General features: G+C 47.2%; 1 protein-coding gene across 6 annotated transcripts in view; it reads right to left on the bottom strand.

The window, feature by feature from the left end:
- The window catches only part of IQSEC2 (IQ motif and Sec7 domain ArfGEF 2), a 77,294-nt gene that overhangs the window by 29,153 nt on the left and 34,101 nt on the right, over positions 1-14,040 (bottom strand). For 2 of the 6 annotated variants that reach the window (XM_037153717.2, XM_053667475.1), the window contains exon 3: positions 11,338-11,433. The exons of 1 other annotated variant lie outside the window; for it this stretch is intronic. In XM_037153717.2, coding sequence (XP_037009612.1) covers positions 11,338-11,433 — 96 coding nt within the window. Of the gene's footprint in view, positions 1-1,411; positions 1,501-11,337; positions 11,434-13,465; positions 13,592-14,040 lie in introns of those variants that run through there. 3 more of the 6 variants (XM_053667453.1, XM_053667462.1, XM_053667468.1) reach the window with 3 other exon arrangements.

Here is a 14,040-nt window from a genome sequence, read left to right on the forward strand (position 1 = left end):
CATCCAGAGTATAGAGACTCCACTTCTGACCTGACTGGGGCCCAGCCTTCATTGGAATACATAGTAGCAACGTGCTCTCCAGGGCACTTTGCATATATCATCTCATTTAAACACCACCCACCCACCCCCAACTTGCAGCATCGTCGCAACATTCTCGAGATGAGGGAATCGAAGCTCAGAGAGGGTAGATAACCTGCTCAGGTCACATACCTGCATGGTATGTGGAGAATCAATGTTTAAATCTGGAGTCCCTGGAGGTCCAAGTCTCAGACTCATCCCACCAGGGTCTTTGGGTGAACTTGGCACTAGCTCTAGAAATCCACTATGCCCTTGAAGGACAAAGATTTGTACAATATTTCCTAAAGGCTCAGGGCTGGGGAGATAGGAGATGCTTAGAAAGGGAGTGTGGAAAGCCCACAGCTTTGGACGCAAACAGACCTGGGTTGCAATGCCAGCGTATTCTCACCCCTCTTGAAGCCTCAGTTTTCTCGCCTGTAAAAATGGGGCTCATATGCCAACCCCACTGGACTGCTGAAAGGACTGGAACATATGTCAAGTGCTTTGCGAATAAAAGCAACGGGAACACGGTGGTGGTTATTGTTCACTGCTCATTAGCTGAATCTAATTCCCAAGGTGGCCGCTTGTACCCACACAGAAGTGCCACAGAGGCAGGGAGAAGTCACTGCAGACACACAGTACCCTAGGGTACTGTGCAGCGGTACCAGGGGCCGTTCTGCATGTGGCAGTCACTGGAGCTCCACTACAGCTTCACGGGGTGGATGGCCAGACAGCAGAGCTGGGAGCGGTGGAGGAGGAGGGGCAGGTGCCTTGGAGTGACGAGCCTGATCTTCTGAGGAGACCCAATGAAACATTATCACCCCGCTCCCAGACCCCTGGGCTTGGGGGAGGCAGTAGGTATGGAATCCAGGTAAGTGGAGGATTAGGAAGAAGTGGGAAGGAAAGAGGATAGGCAAGGGAAGGCACTGCTGTCCGTCTCACAGACAGACAAGCATGCACACACGCACGCGCACAAACACGCACGCACGCACACATGCACGCACCAGCCTCCTCATACTCAGAGTTCCCTCTGACACATTGTTCCACAGAGCCCCTGAGTCAACCAAATCACATGAACCAGGGCTCAAGTCCCGAGCAAGCAGCTCCCTCTTTCTGAGTCTCCCATTCCTCATCTATAAAAGGAGAAGAAAACTCTGTACCTCTCAAGGCTGTCATGAGGAACAAATACTCTTCCAGGCCCACTGCTCACTTCCCTCATATCCAGGCCAGGCCCCTGCTACCCTTCAACCCTGACACTGCAGCCATTTCCTGATTTCTTCCCCCTACCCTCTCGGCCTACATTAGCCTTCCTAAAGCCCACCTTCGACCATGTATCTTCTGCTCAGACACCCACCTTGGCTCCCCATTGCTTCCCGGATAAAGTTCAGACTCCTCAATTTGGCATTCAAGGCTCCCCCACATTATGGCTTCACCTGGCCTTTCCTGTCAGGTGAGAAAAGCACGGGCTTTAGAGTCAGACAGACCTGAGTTTGAATTGTCAGCCCCACCGCCTACTAGCAGGATCAACTGCGCTCCAGTTCTTCACCTCTCTAGGACTTACTGTCCTTATCTGCAAAAGGAGGAAATACCTCTCCTGCAGCGCTCGGTAGGAATAAATCCAAGTGTGTAACACACCTACCACTGGGTAGGTTTGGTGCTTCACGCATGGTAACTGTGGTTAGTACGGTCATTAGCAGTGGGATCAGTGGGATCCTGTTCACTCATGCCCGGCCTTCACCAAACTACCTTGTTCGTGACTCCACCAGTACGCCCAGCCTCCAGGCCTTTTCCTAATTCTGTTTCTTCCTTCTGCACAGATCTTTACCTGAGAAAATGCCATCTGAACTTCATGGCCCAGCTCCAATGCTGCTTCCTGCAGGAAGTCCCTCCTGATTCCCAGCCAGAAGTATTCTTTGCTTCCTCCTAGCTCCAGCAACCATGCCCTTGGTTAGGGATCCTCATTTATTGCTTTGAACCTTCCTGAAGCATTTCTTTCGCCATCCCCTCCGTGCCCTTGTATTCCCTCCCCCACCACCACCACCACCACCACCACCTCTGCTTTCCTTTCCTATGCTATTTAAGGCCGGTCCCTCCGCCCGGGCTCTGGAGCCCACCCCTGCTCCCTCCTCCAGAGCAATCATCCCCTCTCCCTCCTGTATTTGAACCTCTCCCTCTCTGTGCCTCCTTTCTACCAACATTTATAGAAGCTCAACTCTCTTCCATCTGGGAATAAAAAATCCTCTATCTGCCCCCACATCTCCCTCTAGCACTCACTGCCCCTCTCTCCTCTTCACAGCTAAGCTTCTTGAGAAATTTGTCTCCACTGGCCATCCCCATTTCGGTACCTCCCACAAGCTCTTCAACCCACTGCAATCTGCCTCGTGTGCCCACCAAGCCATGGAAACTGTTCTCAGTAAGGTCACCCAGGACCTCCTAGTGGTTAAAACCAATAGACTCTCTTCCACCCTCATCTTACTTCCCCAACTGTAACATTTGCCACTCTTAACAAGCCCCGCCCCCGCCCGTGCACAGAGGGCTCTTTCCTTCCTCTGCTTCAGTGAGCCCACTCCCTGCTGGCTTTCCTCCTACTTCTCTGTCCACCCCCAGCTCCTCTTCCTCTCCCCATTCCTTATGTGTTAGTACCTCCTACCCAGTTCTGCTCTGGTCCTCTCCTCTTTCATTCCACATGTCACTGATCTCATTCCATTCCATAACTGAGGTGTGGCTGAGGACCCCCAGAAGCTCTCTCTCTAGCATGGACTCTCTCCTGGGTCCCCAGACCCATCCAGACCAATGCTTGCCGGAAGCTCCACCAGGATGATCCTTAGGGACTTCAGAGCTCACGGAAACTCTAACTCGCCATCTGACCACTGCAAACCTATCCTCCTACATTTCCCACCTTGGTGAAAGGCACCACCAACCATTCAGTTGCCCGAGCCCAGAACAAGCCTGAGAGTCACCCCATATTCTCCATGCTCCCTTAGCAATTCCAGTCACCAAATCTTCCCCATTCTACCTGGTAAATAGCTCCTAAAGGCCAATATATATATATATATATATATATATATATATATATATATATATATACACACCATCTGACCTTTACTACTTCATTTTCTACTCTTCTTGCCCCTTGTGCACTCTCCAATCGTACTGGCCCCTCTGATGTGCCTCAGACATAATGAGCACACTCTTGCCTCAGGGCTTTTGCACTGATGTTCTTTCCCCAGGTGTTGCACCAGACACAGTCTACATATTTAGTTGCTCATTTATGGAGTGTCCGACTCACCCACTGCAAGATCTATCAGGCCAGGCAACGGCTTGGTTCAGTGCTATATCCCTCATCCCCAGCGCAGTGCCTGGGACTCAGTGAATATTTGCTGAAGGAATGAATGCGTTTTTAGGTCTGAACACTACAACTTACTGTGAACTCCACCCTGGGTCATCTTCACCCCCCCCCCGCGGCCCGTTATCTTTTTTAAAATCACAGATAAAGTCTTTATTACTTTGTCAGCTGATTGAAATACACTGTTTGTTGTTTTTTCTTGGAATCAGCTACCTGGGGTTTTCCAAGACTGCTTTAACAACCTCTTGGTGTCTTAGCTAAGAAAGCCCACCTTGGTTCTGCCTGGAAGTCCTCCACAGGTACTTGCTGCTCCTGAGATTGCCAAGTACAGCTGACACTCTTGCTTGCTCAGGGAAGCTGTCCTCCTACGTTTGACCTGGACTTCCTGCTGGGGTATGTGCTGTTCCGTAGTCCTCAAGTGTAAGCGGTACCTTCCTTGACCTCCAGGCCCACCCCCTTCTATGTGCCATTCATTGCAGGCAGGCAGGCAGGCAGGCAGGCACAGAATGTACTAGTCACCCCCTGTGCAAACCCTGACCTCATCGCCTTCCGCACTCCACTGCAGCCCTGTGGAGAGGGGACAGATGCATGGCAGAGGCTAAGCAAATGGCATGTCCCTTCTCCTCCTTCCCATAATTGCGGCACGGTGGGAAGGGACAACAACTATAACAGGTGAAGGAGGTGGCTGCCAGCCGTGCTAGGCAGAGGCTGAGCCCCCATGCATTACCTTTTTAGTCTCTAACTCCAGTCCTCTCTTCCTCCCAGTCACCTCTCAAATCCATCCCCTCTGCTCCATCCCCATGGCCGCTATTTTAGCTTCTCTCTCTCTCTCTCTCTCTCTCTCTCTCACTCGCTCTCGCTCTCTGATTACTAGAACAGCCTCCTTCCTAGTTTCCCTTCATTCTAAAGTGCTAATTTGATCATGTCATTTTCCCTACTCAGGAACTGCTTGCGGCTCTCCAGCGGCTACCACAAACAAGAAGCCTGAACTCCCCAGACAGCTGTTTAAGGCACGTCTAACCTCCACACGGTCCAGTGCTGCGTTTCACCATTTCTCACCTCCAGGCCTTTGTTTACACTCTCAGAGCATCCTCTCCTGCTTCTACCTCTCAGAATCTTTATAGACGTCAAATGACCGGCTCACACGCTCCTTTCTGCAGAAAACTCACAAAGCAGAAGTCATTCCTCTCCAAAATTCGTAGAGAAATAACTGTCTGCATTGTCCCTCAGGATCTGCAAGTATCAGGAGTAGAATGGAAGGTAGTAATTCTGTCAGGGACCAAAGACTTTGGGTACCGGGTGAGCACTAACGGGGGTACCTTTTTCCTTCTGCATGATTACCCTGGATTCATGTCCCCCCGGATGTCTGCCGACACCGACTCATCCTTGCCTCCTCCTTTTCTCTCACCTTCTATTGGATCTATCTCATTAACAGTTCTCAAAGGATTTAGAGTCCCTCATTGGAAGGTGAAGTGCTTGTCTGTGGGCGCTTCCTACTGGAGTAGCGCAACGGCAGCCCTGTTCGAAGCCATTTCTTTATTCTAACACTCCAGTTTGGGTCTTCCCGCTGACCTCTATGCGTAGAATCCACTGTTTACACTGCTAATATGATGTTTCTAAATCACAACTGTGACTCAACATCTCTCTTATTTAGAATCCATTCACACGACAGTTCTTCACCAGAAACACTGATCCTTAACCTTTTCTGAGAAACACAAACCCTTTCTGCATTTAATGACAGTCATTAACCATCTTCCTGACCAAAAAGAAAAACAAAAACAAAATATATACACCTATACCCACACAACATTTTTCATTCAATTTCAGGAGGTTCATGGGCCATGAAGCCCAGCTGGGATTCATACACCACAGGTTAAGAACCTGGCCCTACCAAATAACAAATGGGTTCTTTTGCATATGCTGTTCCTTCTGCCTGGAATGTTCTTGCACACTTTACCCTTCTGTCCCTGGCTAACTCTTACTCATCCCCTAAGGCTCAGCACTTAGGCTAAGTTGAGCTGCATCAGACCCAGATGGGGCCAGATCCCTTCCCGCGGGCTTCCGCAGCCCCCTGTTCTCTCCTTTGTTATAGCCCCTCGCAGTCTCCCCTACTGACTGGGAACTTGGGAAAGGCAAGAACCATTACTCAGCATAGGCTGGGGCCACAGCACAACTCCGTGTGTCTACTGAAGTGAATACTAATAACTGCTATGCTTTTCTTAGTACCCATGGTGTGCCAGGCACTCAGCAAGGTGAATTCTATTTATGATCTCATCTACTCCTCTATAAACAAACTCCATGATGTTGATGGTATTGTGTATTTTTTCACAGAGAGAGAGCTAGGCGCAGAGGTGTGAAATGAGTTGTGTAAGGTCACTCAGCTAGTGAGTAACAGGGTTGGGATTGAAGTCGAGATGTGTTGGCACCAGTGCAAGTATTGGTCCACCATGCTTCCCAGCCCTGGACTGTGGGACTCAGAGATGGCATCAACAAATGAACAGGACCAAGAACCAAGGCCAGAGAGCCCTGCCTGGGCTCCATTGCCCAGAGCCACCTCCTTTGACTTCCTGTCCTGTGTCACCTTCACGCAAGGCTAGGCACCTGGCTCTCCCTTCTTTTGGTGCAATCCCCTCCATTCCCATGCACTACTCTCAGCTTCCTCATCCCAAAGCCCCACCATGGTCAGGACCACCCTCTTCTCCAGAGCCGTCCCTAGACACGTACAGCTTTTAGATCCAAGTTAATCTAATGCTATGCACTTGGCCATGAGGAAAATAAAACACGGATAGCCCTTGCCCTTCGAGAGTTGAGAGTCACCCAGGAGTTTTACATATATTGTTTCCAATCCTAAAACCAGCCCTGAGGGGTAAAAGTAGGCATTGTCCTCATTACACAGATGAGGAGACAGAGGCTCAGAGGTTAAATGGCTTGTCCAAAGTCATAGAGTTAGCAAGAGGCCAAACTTGGACTTGAATAAAAGTACTGACTCGACCATTCCCCCCCCATTAGGTCATCCCGCTTGGAAGAGCCAAATGTGGGCAACTGTTTCTGGCAGGCCTGGGGGAAGAAGGAAAGCTATTACTCTTTCAACGCTCAATACACACGTCCCGTCCCCTTCTGTAGGTGGACAGATAGGGTTAGGTGCACCTTCTCTGGCAGCTCTCTGAGCCTACTTGTGTCTCATCCCAAACCACACTATGCTGTCATTGTCTATGTGTCTCTCTCCCTTCTAAACGTAAGCTTCCTAATGGTAGAACCAGATACACTTCATTCCCGTATCCCACTCAAGGTTCAATGCAAAGCCTAACAGAAAGCAGAAAGGGCAAATGCCTGCTAAATGAATGGGGTGGCCTTTGAGCTGGTTATTAAAAGAAAAAGCAAGATCTAAACACTGGATACGGAAAAAAGAGGAGGGAAATAAAAGGGCCAGTACTTTTGAAACTGTGACAGGGTATGAAAAAGCTGTTGTCATTGTTGTTTTGGGGGTTTTGTTTTCCTTACAAGAATGGGCTCATATCATAAGCCCTGTTTTGCAACTTGCTTTTTTCATGTAACAGTAAGTTTGGAGGTCCTTTCGTGCCAGTACATGGAGATAAAAAATCTTTTACTTTTCATCTGCTGCAGAGTAATCCATAGTATGGATGGATCATGAAGGAAAAGCAGTTCCTTACTGATGCACATTTAGGTTGCTTTAATTTTTCACTACTACAAACAAGGCTACAACGAGTATCTTTGCATATGTCTGCAAGTAGTTTTGAAGGACAGGTTCCTAAAGAATGAACTGCTGGGCCAAAGGAATGTACATTTTATTTAAAATGTAGACAAATGTTATTTTTATTGCTTTAACATTTTTACAAACTAATTAAAACTAAAGAGTATTTCTACTTATATAATCCTGTTTTTACTTTGAGAGGCATATGGCATGCAACCTTTTCATTAAGAGTTGGCTGAGAATGTTATCCTACAAGGGCCTATGGTAAAGCGTTGCACAGTATGATTTGTATTTGCAGTTGGAATTGAGGTATTTCAGGAAAGGCCTCTGCTGGCCAAACTGGGGTCCATCTAGTAGTAAAGCTGTAGAGAAATCTAGCTTCCAGACATGGTTCCCTGCTTGGCAGTATATGCCATTTAAGATTCTGGTGGCAACTAACAAATTGTCCTATTTTTTTTCAAAAATGGGCCCTGGCTGTTGTAGCTCAGTGGATTGAGCTCGGGCCTGTGAACCAAAGGATCGCAGTTCGATTCCCAGTCAGGGCACATGCCTGGGTTGCGGGCCAGGTCCCCAGTAGGGGACACATGAGAGGCAACCACACATTGATGTTTCTCTCCCCCTCTCCTTCCCTTCCTCTCTAATGATAAATAAATAAAATCTTTTTAAAAATGGTACCAATTTGCACTCCAATCAAAGTAACTGAGGGGTTCTATTTCCTTACAACACTTTCAATGGTTTAGATTTTGGCACTTTAAAACTGATACTTCATTGGTGTTTTAGACACATTTCTTTAGCTATTAGTAAGCTTGAACATCCTTTCTCATTCTTTAGCTAGCTGTCTATTTCTTCCCTGAGTTGCCAAATCATGTTATTTCTCTGTTTTAAAAAATATTTTATTTATTTTTAGAGAGACGGGACGGGAAGGAGAAAGAGAGGGAGAGAAACATCGATGTGTGCTTGCCTCTCATGTGTCCCCCACTGGGGACCTGGCCTGCAAGCCAGGCATGTGCCCTGACTGGGAATCGAACCAGTGACCCTTTGCTTCACAGGCCCGTGCTCAATCCATTGAGCTACACCAGCCAGGGCTTATTTCTCTATTTTAAATGGGTTGCATGACTTTTTCTTATTGATTTCCAGGAGACCATATAGCTAGAGACAGAAATATTAACCTTTGCCTGATATCTGTGTAGCAAATACTTTCTCTTAGCCTGTTGTTTGTGTTTTAACTTTGTGTATAATATCTTTCTCTACACAGAAGTTCTTAATTTCAATGTATTCAAAATTATTGCTCTTCACTTGATGGCTTATGCATTTTTAAGTCATGTTCAGAAAAGCTTCTCTACCCTAATATTATAAAAAATATTCTGGCCCTGGCCCTGGAGAGAAACATACATTGATGTTTCTCTCCCTCTCTCCTTTCCTTCCCCTCTAAAGATAAATAAATAAAGTCTTAACAAAATATCCTGGACTTTCTTTTGGCACTTGCGCATCTTTATTTTTTGTATTTGTTTATGTATGAGGTAAGGGTTTAACCTAATTTTTCCCCAAGTAGTAGCCAGTAATCCCATCCCATTTATTGACTCCCCACTGATTTGAAATGTGTTCTTATCATAAATTCAATTCCTATGTGAATATATAGATTTGTTTCTAAACTCTTTACTGTTTCACTTACGTATTCTTCTATTTCTGTGATGATAAAATATTTTTAATGACTACAGTTTTATGATAAATTTTTGTATGTAATAGGGCAAGACCCCCTCACTATCCTTTTAAACAACTTTCTTAGTAATTGATGGGCATTTACTCTTCCAAATGAATTTCAAAATCCAAGTGCCCAATTCTCAAAGAAAATACCACTGAAAGTTTAATGAGCAATGCATTGAACCTTTTGACCAAATTGGGGGGGGATGTCATTTTTACCATGTTGAATCTCCCCATCCAGAAATAGGACAGGACTCTTGATTTACTCAAGTTTCCTTATAGCCTTTGATGAAATCTTACAGTTATCTATACAAAGCTATTCTACATTTCTTGTGAATTCCTAGGAATTTTATTTTTTCGCTATTGTGAATGAAATATTTTTCTATGTATTATGTCTTCTAATTAGTTGTTGCTAGTATTCAGAGGAACTAATACTTTAGGTGTTTACTTATTTTGTATCTACCCATCTCACTGAATTTTCTTATTAGTTCTAATAATCTTTTATTTTATTCTGTTTGATTATCTAACTAGACACCCATATCATCTTCAAATCATACTAACTCTGACTTTCTGCCCAATATTTATACCATTTATTTCTTTTAAAAAAGATTTTATTTTATTTTTAAACAGAGGGGAAGGGAGGCAGAAAGAGAGGGAAACATGAATGTGTGGTTGCCTCTTGCACGCCCCCTAGTGGGGACCTGGCCTGCAAGCCAGGCATGTGCCCTGACTGGGAATCAAACCAGTGACCCTGTGGTACACCCAGGCCCATAGCTCAATCCACTGAGTCACAACAGCCAAGGCTTATGTCTTTTTTTAATCCCATAGGTTAAACTCCCAGAAGAAACAATGGTTAATGACAGTGATAGCAGTCATCTCATTTGTTCCTGAATTTAATGGAAATTTATCTAGTAGTTCCCTGTTACATTTGATGATTGTTTTTGATTTCTGACAAAAAGTCTTTAGAAGGTTAAGGCAGTTTGCATTGATTCCTTGTTTACTGTACTAGTTATCTCTTGCTGTGTAACAAATTACCCCAACGCAGCAAGACACTCACTAAGACTTTTTAAATTAAGAATGAATATGTAATTTTATCAGATGATTTTTTTCAGCATTTATGAAGGTAGTTACAGAATCTCTTCTGTTTAATGTATTAATGTAATTAATTACAATGACATCTTTCCTAATGTTGAACAATCCCTGCACTACTGGAACAAAGCTTCATTTGTCATGACACATTCTTTTAATACATGGATGGGTTCGGTTTGATAATTAAAATATTTGTTACTCTATTAATATGTGAGATTAGGCTATAGTTTTCCTCTTTTTATATTTTTGGTCTAAACCTGCCCAGTTATAATAACCTTATGGCATGAACTGAGAAGCTTTTGATCTTTTCTTGTCATCTGATCTTTCAAAATTCAGTAGAACTTCCATAATACCAAATGGGCCTGGTAGTATTTCTGAGGAGAACACTTGGGCCATCTTTCAAATTTATTCTATACTGTTATATTCTGCCACTCCTTAAGTCGTTTGGTAATTTATATTTTCCTAGAAAACCACCCGTTTCATCTAGATTTTATTGGCATAAAATTACACAAGGTATTTTCTTACGACTTTTTTTTGTCTCCTCAGATTCTGTAGTTAAATCTTTTTTGTCACACTTTATTTTATTTATGTTTTCTTGCCTTTTTCTCAGACATATCTGCCAGAGGATGGTCTGTCCAGTTTATTGGTCTTTTGAAAGACCACCTCTTAGTTCATGAAATCTTTTGTTTTCTATTTCATTAATTTCTGGTTTGATGTACAATAATTACTTTATTCTGCTTTCTTTTGGTTGTTCTTTTTCTACATTCTTGAATGGAATAATTAGTTCATTTAATGTGAACTGTCGTGTCTCTAATAGGAGCATTTAAGACTACCTATTTTCTTCTGGGACTCCCATTGGTCATATACCATAGGTTTTTATATATAGTGTTGCCCTCGGCAGTTATTCTAAACAGTCCATAAATTCCATTCTTATTTCCTCTTTAGGATTAGGATTTTGAAACTTCCAGATGGACCTAATCTTTTTGCCACTGATATTAATATTTCATTTTATTGTATTATAGTTAGAAAATGTAAAACGTGTTTTCCAATGAACCTGGCAATAATGTTGTGTTGCAAAGGTGTGAGCAGATTTTTCCTCACACTTAACACCCTTCCCCATCCTATCCCACTGGCAAACTCTTATTCACCCTTTAAAACAGTTCAAACATTACATATTCTAGGGCCGACCACTCCTGCTTTTGGCAACAGGTGTCCAGGGAAGACTTTTTAAGGAAGGACCAACTATGAACAGGCTCTGAAAGTCCTCGTTGGTTTCCTGACCTGCTCCCCCAGTCATTCTCCTCACATGCTCAGACACCCATTCCACAGTCACTCCAGGGACTAGAGGGAGATGGGGAGAGGGTCTGGCAATGGTATCGCACATTTGTCTGAATGGGTGAAGGATGGGGGGAGGGATGGGTCTAGCTCTTACCTGCTCTCTGCCAGCCTGCCTGAGGGGGGAAGCTTCATGGAGTCAAGGACCTGAGTAGGACAGCAATACTGGTGTAGAGTATGAGACGCTGTGGACCTGAGAGACAGCGAGAGACAGAGAGAGAAAGAGAGACAGAGAGAGAGAGAGATGGGGGGAGGGGAGAGGCAGGGTGGGGGATGGGGACAAGGATGTGAGAGTGCGCAGGGGGGAAGGGAAGAGTGAGAGGAATGGGCGGTAGGGGATGGGTGGAGGACAGGGAATGGGAGAGGGGGGTTGGGAGGTAGGGAGGCAAAAAGGAGGGAGGAAACGGAGAGAGGAAGGGAAGGAAGGAAACAAGGAAGGAAGGAAGGAAGGAAGGAAGGAAGGAAGGAAGGAAGGAAGGAAGGAAGGAAGGAAGGAAGGAAGGAAGGAAGGAAGGAAGAAAAAAAGAAAAAACCACAAAGTCAAGAAAGAGAGGACGGCACTCGAACCACAAACAGAACACAACGACAACAGGGGGCAGCAGAGACAAAAGAGCTGGGCTGGGCCTCCTGTGTTCCAGGTGACTCCGTGGGGACCTTGGCCACGGAGACACTGGCACACCACAGCAGGGAAGGGGGAAGGGAGCCCTCCTCACACCAGACGCCACACGAGTAGGGAAGAGGGATGGGGGAAGTGGGTATGAAAGAGAAAGGCAAAAGATGTAGGGGGGGGCTCCCCCTTATAGAATACTCCTCACAATAAGGGAGAGAGGGATGGAGAGAGGCAAAGCTCTGGGTCAAAAGAGGGGGAGGAGCCCAGGCCAGGTGGGTGGAAGAAACACTTTAGGGGGAGAGGAAGAGAGACAGCCAGAAATCGAGAGACAAGGAAAGGGTGAGACAGAACTGGAGAAAGACAGAGGAATAGGAAGACAGAGAAAGGGCCAGACAAAGGACACAGAGAGAAGCCAGGGAGAGGCAGAGAGTGCAAGACGAGAGGAGAGGAGAGGAGAGGAGAGGAGAGGAGAGGAGAGGAGAGGAGAGGAGAGGAGAGGAGAGGAGAGGAGAGGAGAGGGAGAGGAGAGGAGAGGAGAGGAGAGGAGAGGAGAGGAGAGGAGAGGAGAGGAGAGGAGAGGAGAGGAGAGGAGAAGAGAGGGAGGAGGAGAGCTGACAAGGTCTCAGTGGTCTTGGTGACAGGATGGGACTAGGGGGTGGGTGGGCAGGTGGAGCCCAGCTAGCCAGAGGACAGGGTAGTTCCAAGGAGCAGAAGTCCTTGCTTCCAAGGCCAGTGCTGCACCCCCACCCTAGGAGAGGGCCCACGTTTTTGCCCCCCAGTGCTGCGTACCCACCCCTAGTGCAGGGTCCAAAGGCCCCTCTGCCTCCTGCTCCTCGTGATTAAAGTCCAGAGAATGGAAAGGGAGAAGGAGTGACAGCAGGGTAGTGAGGCTGAGGGCCTGGTCCCTCCCCTACCCAGCACAGAGCAGATGCTGGTAGTGGGGCAGGTCCTTCCAGGTCAGCCAGCCCCTGCCCCCCAACAACCTCTGAAGGGAGGTTGTGGTCAGAGCCCGGCATTCAAGAGCCCAAATAAAGGCCTGAAGACGAGGCTGCAGGCCAGGCCGGCTGCCAGCTATCTCACTTTCTGCAAATGTGAGGATACCCAAATCTTAGAACATTTCCAAATCTTGGGATCTGAGACTCTTCTTATCAGACACTCTGAATCATCAGCATCGTGAAAATGACTGTTTCTCAACTGCCATCTACGTGCCAGTCACAAGCCCAAGTCCTTGACTCATTATTTCATTGAGCCCGAGACTCAGAGACCCTAAGGCTGAGGGGATGTTGGTATCTGCGAATCTCTGGGGCCACCTGGAGTCCTGCAGTGCTGGGCCACACTGCACCCCAGGGCAGCCGCCAATCACACTTCTCCCAGGCCACGGACTGCGCTACTCAAGGCTCCAGGGTCTTAATGGTGCTGGGCACCCTGATGTCCAAGGGCTTACCCACTCCAGCTGGCTCCCTCCTCCAAGCCAAAGGCCCTCCTAGAGTCCAAGAGGGGAGCCAGGAACCAGGAAGCCAGGAGGCTGCTGAATCAGCAGCACAGGGACTAGGTCCAGGCCTGAGCAGGAAGGGAGGGGGTCAGGCTGCAGGGGTTTGGGGGGCCAGATTCCTACCTGCTACTCCTCCTCGGGGGCTCCATGGGTCTGGACCTCTCCCGCGGGCAGGCCCCCTGGCCCTAGCGGGCGGTGCCTCCACCGTGTCACCAAACCCTCCTCCCCAGCCCGTCCCTAGAAGGAGGAACCGAGGAGGCGGGGCCAGGCCAGCTGGGCTGTAGGCCAGACTGCAACTGGAAACTTTGCTCCTGCCCCTGCTCCCCCAGGAGGGCTGGGAAGTCCTGGTAAGAGGAAGCAGCTATGAGAGCTCCCAGTGACTCCTCTGGGCCAGACCGCGCAGGCTGGGCTCCCTACGTGCACCACCACTGGAATCGCCCCAAGCACCCTGTCAAGTACGTGTCACTAGCCCTAGATCTCCTGAAGACGAAACCGAGGTGGAGAGATGTTAGGCAACACAGCACAAGTACTACAGCTGGTGAGTGGCAGAACTGCAAGATCAAGACCTGCTTGGGCCATTCCCAAACCTGTAATCCATCCCCTCGGCCTTCTTGCTGCCTCCCGAACATAGAAACCTTTCCACAGAAGCTTTTCACAACATCCTCTTCCTCGGCACAGCTAATGGAACCATTCGCTTG

Source organism: Artibeus jamaicensis, unplaced genomic scaffold (assembly GCF_021234435.1).
Source record: "Artibeus jamaicensis isolate MK-2021 breed Jamaican fruit bat unplaced genomic scaffold, CSHL_Jam_final contig_1410, whole genome shotgun sequence".
Classification (NCBI taxonomy): Eukaryota; Metazoa; Chordata; class Mammalia; order Chiroptera; family Phyllostomidae; genus Artibeus; species Artibeus jamaicensis.